Source organism: Myotis nattereri (genome assembly GCF_964212035.1).
Source record: "Myotis nattereri genome assembly, chromosome: 4".
In the NCBI taxonomy this organism is placed as follows: Eukaryota; Metazoa; Chordata; class Mammalia; order Chiroptera; family Vespertilionidae; genus Myotis; species Myotis nattereri.
In genome coordinates, this window is record NC_138079.1 from 93,678,568 (window position 1) to 93,686,665 (window position 8,098).

The window sequence follows — 8,098 nt, forward strand, 5'->3', positions numbered from 1 at the left end:
CCATCTATGAGCCAGGAAGCAGCACCTTGATTCTGTCAGTACATTGATCTTGAACTCTCCAGCCTTCAAAACTGTGAAAAATAAATGTCAATTGTTTGTAGGCCCCCCAGTCTATGGCGTTTGTGATAGCAGCCCCAGTGAACTGAGACAGTCTGGCAATTTCTTACAAGGTGAAGCATAGGCTTGCACATGATCACCAGTTGTGCTCCCAGGCATTTACCCTGGTAAGTTGAAAACATGTCCACAAAACCTGCACACAAACGTTCATTTCAGTAGGTGCCCTTCAGTAGGTGCATGGGTAAACAAAGCATGGTTCATCCATACAGTCGAGTATTATTCAGCAATAAAAAGAAATCGGGCCCTGGCCAGTGTGGCTCAGTTGGCTGAGTATCATCTTATGCACCATAAGTTTGCTGGCCCCATTCCCGGTCACAGCATATGCCCAGATTATGAGCTCAATCCCCAGAAGGGGATGTGCAGGAGGCAGCCAATCAATGTTCATGCTCACATCGATGTTTCTCTCTCTCTCTCTCCCTTCCTCTCGCTCTAAAAATATCGTTTAAAAATCTTTAAAAAAAAAATCGGTATCAAGTTGTGAAAAGACATGAGAAATGTTAAATGTATATCACTAAGTCAAAGAAGCCAGTCTGAAAAAAAAATTCTATCTGTACGATTCCAACTATATGACATACTGGAAAAGGCAAAACTATGGAGATAATGGGAAAAAAATCAGTGGTTTGCCAGGCCTGAAGGGGGAGAAAGGAGTGAACAGGCGGAGCACACAGGACTTTTAGAGCAGTGAAACTATGCAGTGTGATACCATAATGGTGGATAAATGTAAAACTTATAGGACTGTATATCACAAAGAGTGACCCATAATGTAAATTATGGACTTTTGTTAGTAATAATGTATCATCAATTATATGAGATTCTGAGGAATGGGGTATATGGGAACTATGTACTTTTTGCTCTTTGTTTCTATAAATATAAAGATGCTCTTAACTAGGTCTATTTAAAAAGAAACAAACATACAGCATGTAAAACAATTTATTAGTGGTAGAAGAAAAATAATCCAGCAAAACTCGACAGCAATGTTGGAACAAAACCTGACTCCTTTGACTTTTATGATCTAAGGGGGAAAGAGGGTTGGGTAAGAAGCAGAGAGCAGAAATCCAGTGTTCAATATAATCACAACAAACAGTCCTTCCACACCAAAAATGCAGAACTCTACACAGGACGATGCTCCCTGGAAGTATCTCACCAAATGTTAAAAGACCGAAGTTAGAAGTTGAGTGCCTGAAAGTTGTTCTCAATCAATCTTGATTTTAACTTCAACAAGAAATATTGAGCTCTAACCGGTTTGGCTCAGTGGATGGAGCGTCGGCCTGCGGACTGAGGGGTCCCGGGTTCGATTCCGGTCAGGGGCATGTGCCTTGGTTGCGGGCACATCCCCAGTGGGGAGTGTGCAGGAGGCAGTTGATCGATGTTTCTCTCTCATCAATGTTTCTGACTCTCTGTCCCTCTCCCTTCCTCTCTGTAAAAAATCAATAAAATATATTAAAAAAAAAAGAAATATTGAAAGAATTTCAGCATGTCCTATCATCACCCACATCTAAGGGAAATGGACCCTCAAGGTTGAGTGGTGTTCAAGAGAGCTGTGTCTTTGAGAGGCTGCTGTACTGCTTGACCTGCAAACTGGATATGGAAGTTGTTGATGGAGAAGACGTCGTGGGGCCATGATGTCATCCTTCTTTCACGCAGTCTATTTTCCTGCCCATAACCACACTTTAATCACCATGGACAATGACTGAGATTCAAAGTTTGTACCATAAAATAGGGTCGCAGCAGTAACGGAAAAAGTACCATCACTAGTAAAACCTGAGAAATGCAACATGAGATTTCTGTGTGCTTTTAGAGAGAATGAACACACACAAACCAAAACAGAGAGAGAATGAACACAACATCTGCTTTTCGTCAGAGCTCAGGGGCAGCAGGGGCTGAGTTAACTGGAGTGCCCCAGCATTTGGAAACCCTGCATCTGGACAACTTGGTGAGCCAAAGCACAGCTCTCCGAGGAACTTTTGAGAAATACACAATGAACAATGTCCGTGAAATCCACATGGAGTAAGAACTTAAGTCCTTTCAGAATTTCCGTTGTTTTTAATGACACTTCCAACATCATCTAAGGAATATTCCTGTGTAAATCTTCTACTTCCAGTACCCACATGCTTTCATGGACGGGATTATCAGAAAGATCTGTCATCTTCACAGCCTGAAGGCAAGGCTCAGGGCTATAGGCCTGAATCACTCCCATTACCATCACATACTTTCCTAGAAGAAAAAAGACCATGGTAATGTTCACATGGATAAAAAACAAAAAACAAACAAACAAAACAAAACAAAACAAACAAATATAAAACAGATTCAGTCCTTCAGAGGGGTTCACTTTATCAGAGAGGCAAATTGGAGACTTTAAAGAAAAAAAAAATGCAGAGTAGAGATCAAAATGCCAAGGCAGTCAGTGATCAATATATCTATCTATCTAAAAAGAGCAAAAAGTTCATAGTTCCTGTATATTCCCTTCATCAGTTTCTCCTATTATTAGAATCTTGCATTGCTAAAATACATTTGTTATAATTGATGATACACTATTATTAACTAAAGTCCATACTTTACATTATAGGTCACTCTTTGTAATATACAGTTCTGTAAGTTTTACATTTATCTATCTTTCTGATATCATATCACACTAGTGGCCCGGTGCATAAAATTCGTGCGGGGGGGTGGGGGGGAGGAGAGGTTCCCTCAGCCCAGCCTGCACCCTCTCCAATCGGGGACCCCTTGGGGGATGTCTGACCGCCGGTTTAGGCCCGATCCCTGTGGGCCTAAACTGGCAGTCGGACATCCCTCTCATAATCTGGGACTGCTGGCTTCTAACCACTCACCTGCCTGCCTGCCTGATCGCCCCCTAATGGCCCTCCCCTGCTGGCCTGATGTCACCCCTAACTGCCCTCCCCTGCAGGCCTGATGGCCCCTAACTGCCTCTGCCTGCCTCATCGCCCCTAACTGCCCTTCCCTGCCGGCCTGATTGCCCCTAACCCCCTGCCAACCTGATCTTGCCCCCAACTGCCCTCCCCTGCTGGCCTGATCACCCCTAATTGCCTCTACCTCGGCCCCCACCACCATGGCTTTATCCGGAAGGAAGTCAGAGGTCGGGAAGATGGCCAGTCAACCCGGTCTAATTAGCATATTACCCTTTTAGTATAGATTATATAGGATAGGATTGCTTAAATGTGGGGGAAAAGCCTTTTTCAGCAGAAGGAGATGCTCTTGGCAGACAAAAACACATAATTCCTATATCTGGACTGATAGCCAGCCATATGCACTATACCTCCAAACCGGTCATGAAAAAATTGTACTGCTTTCTTACACCTTACACCAAACAGCTGTTGCCCTTAAAACCCCTCCTCAGCCCCCACCTTAGGTTCTGCCTTTGCAGGTCACCCAGATTTGGTTCTGATTGATCGGTTTCTATGCCAGTCAGCGTCTCCGGGCCTATCTGTGGGCCTGATCAAAGAGGCGGGGCTGATCAGCAGCCCAGTGGAGGCCCAGAGAGAAACAGAGGCCTGACTGCTGGCAAAGCCGGGGGAGATAGAGGGAGGCAACGGCTGATCAACAGCTGCCACGGAGGCTGCGGATCAGACCCTGCCTCCCTCTCTGCAGGCCTCTCTCCGGGCCTTATCCGAAGCCCCCTCGGCAGTCAGTGCTGGGTCGCCACAGCAACCCAGCACTGACTTCCGTTGTTCGGTGGAGCCTTGGTCATTGTGGACATTAGGGACCCTGGCTCTTTATATATAGATAGATAGATAGATAGATAGATAGATAGATAGTTTCACTGCCCTAAGTTCAACATTTAACTTGGAACATGACATTTGTATCTTCTTTGGTTTCTGGTTTTCAAATGTTAAAAAAATAAAAATCAGCAAGCTACCATCTTGCACAAAGCAATCACGCCCAAGGAATGGAAAAGACTCACATCAGAGTATGAGCTATAATTAGACAGACTGCTCTCAGGAAGGGGCAGAAAACCCAAGCTTTCTCTTGTCCTTGTTCCTTGCACAATGCCACAGAGTATGTGACTGGTTTCGGTCATGGGACCAATCCTCTTTCTGCAAAGACAGCCCCTAACAGCCCCAAAGCAAATCCAATTTTCCCTCCATGTTGCCAAAAGATCTGGGCAAGCTACCGCACCCCTCCACCCTACCCCCTGCTACCCCGTTGTTCTAACTGCCTAGGACCAATCCCTGCCACCTCCTGCTTTATCCCGACCCCCAGCTAGGTACACGTAAGCAAATCAACAAGAGGGCAGGCTGCCATCAGGACGGTCTAATGACATATTAACTGTGACTCTCTTCCCATTCTAGTGGGGAAGTGGCTCTCCTTGAAAGCAAAACTTGGCAGGTCTTAACCACACAAAACTCAATTGTATAAAAATACCCAAACACAGTAGGAGGGGCAGGCACGCTGCCAGGCCCCCTCCATGCCCTTCCAGGCCACTTTAATCACAATGCCTCCAACAGCACGGCTGAGTCTGCATGTGGGTCTGACTGAAGGAAGCCAGGCAAGCTGACACCTGACCCTCTGGTTTTCAACTCCTGAAAGGATGCACTTAGGTTTCCCTGAACTCGCCTCCAGATTCTACTAACCAAATAACATAGCATTCCTCAGTGACAGAGGCTAGTTCTAAAAATACATTTGCCATACCCTCCGTGAATGGCCCTGAAGTGCTGGTCAAGACAGAACGCTCAAAAAACAAACAAGCAATGAACAAAGACACAGGAAAAGAAAGAACAAGCCCCAGGAGATCCTAACCAGGAGACGCTAACAGGAGACGCACTGGGAAGGCACCCACAACTACAGGGATGAGCTCAAAGGCATGCGCGCTCTCCTGCCTGAGATCAGACAAGCTGGCTGCTAGTCCTGTCTATTCTACCCATTCCTGCTCCTCCATGGTCTCTCCCCACTGTCTCCCCTTTGGTCAGGCCTTCATCCCCTGGACATGTCAATCGCTTCCAGCTGGTCTGCTTCCAGCTGCTTCCTCTTCACAACCATCCCTATCGCACTGCATCAGCGACCTTTCTCAAACGCAGCTCCTGCCTCCAGAGCCCTCTGATCCCAACGTGCAGTCTTGGCACTGTGTTTCTCCCCTCTCCACTGCAGACTGGGAGAGTTCTGACTCAATTCTGCATATGCAGCACCTGACATTTATGGAAACACACTGCTGGCTGTTCCAGACAAGAAAGCAATGGGGGTACAGCACTGACATGATGAATATAGCCAGTGGCCACCTTGAAACAGGCAGGTCCTTCCACAAACAGCTCAGCAGGATGGGAGCCCTCCCACCTTTCACTGTTGCCCCACATTCTGCGTCAGGCTCCCCAAAGATACGGGGCTCTCTCTAACCTCCAAGGCTCTGCACATGCTGTTTCATAGACCTGGACAATCTCCTGCCTCAGACAGACATAGGGTGACCAACTGTTCTGGTTTTAAAACTGAAAGTTCCACAGGGGTTGCCTGGACCCCCTTCCGTCCTAGGCAACCTGGGTAGATTGGTCCCTACAGGTAACTCCAACACATCCTTCAGGTCACCTCCTCCAATAAGCCTTCCCTGACCCTACAGGCCTGGGCAGGTTGCCGCTCCTCTGAGCCTCTGGCAACCTGTGCTCAAGCCTAGATATTACTTCGTGTTTTAGTGGTCTGTTTACTTTCTTGGCTCCCTGCCTGCAGACAGTAGGCTGTCAATCAAGATTTAGTATTAATTAAGGAAAGGCAATGGCATGACCCCTGCAGGCATTCAGGCAGGGGTAAGTCAGACAGGTTCACCAATGCCCATCAGTTCAAATGCTAAGGTACCCACTGATGCCAAAGTCATGCCATGGCTGGGACTAGACATGGGAGACACCAAGCAGCTCCAGTTGCATGCTAGGCCAAGGGTCAGCAAACTTTTTCTGTAGAGGGCCAGATACTGAAATATTTCAGGCTTTGCCGACAATAGTGTGTCTATCGCAATACTTGATTCTGCAGTTGTAATGCGAAAACAGCCCTAGATATTATATACATGTGTCGCAATAAAACTTTACGTAGAGCCCTGGCCGGTGTGGCTCAGTTGGTTAAGCATGATCCAGTGCACCCAAAGGTCACAGGTTGATTCCTACTCAAGGCACATGCCCAGGTTGCGGGGTGAGTGTGGAAGGCAACCAATCGATGCTCTCTTTCCCTCTCCCTTCCTCTCTCTCAAATCTATAAAAAGAAAAAATACAGAAATATATTAAAATTTTATCTAAAAAAACCCCTTTAGAGATACTGATGCTTTAATTTCACTGATATTTGAGTATTACTTCTTTCCATTTGGAAATGTAAAACCTGTTTTCCGTTTGTCGACCCTCTGAAGAGAGGAGGCCACCTGCCGTTCACTGGCCCTGTGCTGGGCTAATGCTGCAGCAGAGGGCTGAGAGGGAGGGGCGCTCAACAATGGGGCAGGGGCTGGGGCAAGGGAACAGGAGTATTTCATGGTGAGACACAATGGTCACAATTTTTTGAAAAATCACCTCCTGGGGAGGAGCTTGTTGCAAAAACAATGCTGGGGTCCCTTCCCTGGAGATTACAACTAGGAGGTGTGTATGTGTGTGGAGTGTGAGTGTGTGTGTGTGTGCGTGTGTGTGTGTGTGTGTGTGTGTGCGCGCGCACGCTGCGTGGAGTGTGTTTGTTTGCGGGGGGGGGGGGGGAGCGGGGGGGACGCTGGTCCTAGGAACCTGCACTTTAAAAAATCGGGCTGCAGGTGATGCCTATCATCAGGTCAGCTGGGGCGACGCCAGACTGGGGTGGGAACCGGAGGAAGGGTCCTGAAGCAGGGAACGGGCACTGGCAAAGCCCGGAGGAGGGACGAGCAGGCCCTGCCCTCTGGCCGCACACAAGCGTCAGCCCCGAGTTCCACTCTGGCCATTACCTGGGGCGACGCAGGGCCGCCCGCGCGGCACCCGCTCCAGGCCGCACACCGAGAAGGCCCCGCTCGGGTCCCGCAGCCGCGCCGTGCCGCCGCCCGCCTCCACCACCGTGCCCTGCATCCACACGGCCGTCAGCTCCAGCGGCGCGCGGCCCGCCGCCGCCCGTGACAGCCGCCACGCGCCCGGGCCGCCTTCCGTGTGGCGCCGCAGCTGCTCCGCCAGCACCTTGATCGGCGGTGACGACGGCAGCCTCACGGCCCCCGGGCCGCCGCCCGAAAACGAGTCCGCTCCGGCTGCCGCTGCCATTACGCCCGGCGGCCACCTTCCCGCCAACTTTGATAGGCAGCGGGGCCGCCCTACGGACACCAATGAGGGGAGAGCTGGTGGAGCCGGCCAATGGTCGGTCAGAAGGCGGGACCTCCCGGTGGAGCGGCCCACAGAAGCCGCCAGGAGTGCGCATGCGCACGTAAAGGAAATCACCGCCCCCAAGCTGGGAATGAATGGATATAATGAATTGAGAGAATAAATAAAGGGAGCCGGCCTGTGTGGTTCAATGGTTGAGCATCTACCTATGAACCAGAAGGTCTCTGTTAGATTCCAGGTCAGGGCATATTCCCCGGGTTGTGGGCTCAATCCCTAGTGGGGGGCGTGTAGGAGGCAGCCCATCAATTATTCTCATGGCTGATGTTCTTATCCCTCCCTCCTCTCCTCCCCCCTCCCTTCTTCTTCCCCTCCCTTCCTCCCTCCTTCCTTCCTTCCCTCCCTCCCCTCCTTTCTTCCTCTGTAATTAATAAAAATATATATTTTTAAAATAATAAATATAGGGAAGTAAAGAACCTGTTTAACACACCTTAAAATTTGGCGTGCATGCTTATCACCTGGAGAACGTGAATATATCTTTACATCTCCTTGCATATATCTTTACATCTCCTTTAATACTCTGGGGTTAATAAATAGTAAATACTGAAAGGAATAGTACCATTATGAGCTCATGTTTGTTGGGAGTGATCAAGAGTTGAGTCAAGCCCTGACCAATGTGGCTCAGTAATTGGATCATCAGCCCGCACACCAAAAGGTCCCAGGTTCGATTTTGT

At 48.8% G+C, this 8,098-nt stretch overlaps 1 protein-coding gene across 1 annotated transcript; it reads right to left on the reverse strand.

The window, feature by feature from the left end:
• Positions 1 to 1,029: 1,029 nt before the first annotated feature.
• Positions 1,030 to 7,321, reverse strand: RMI2 (RecQ mediated genome instability 2). Its single transcript, XM_081090531.1, has 2 exons — positions 7,007 to 7,321; positions 1,030 to 2,331 (listed from the first exon to the last, which is right to left on the reverse strand). Exons 1-2 carry the CDS (start codon positions 7,308 to 7,310, stop codon positions 2,183 to 2,185), a joined length of 453 nt encoding a protein of 150 aa, XP_080946657.1. The 5' UTR covers positions 7,311 to 7,321; the 3' UTR covers positions 1,030 to 2,182.
• Positions 7,322 to 8,098: the final 777 nt, after the last annotated feature.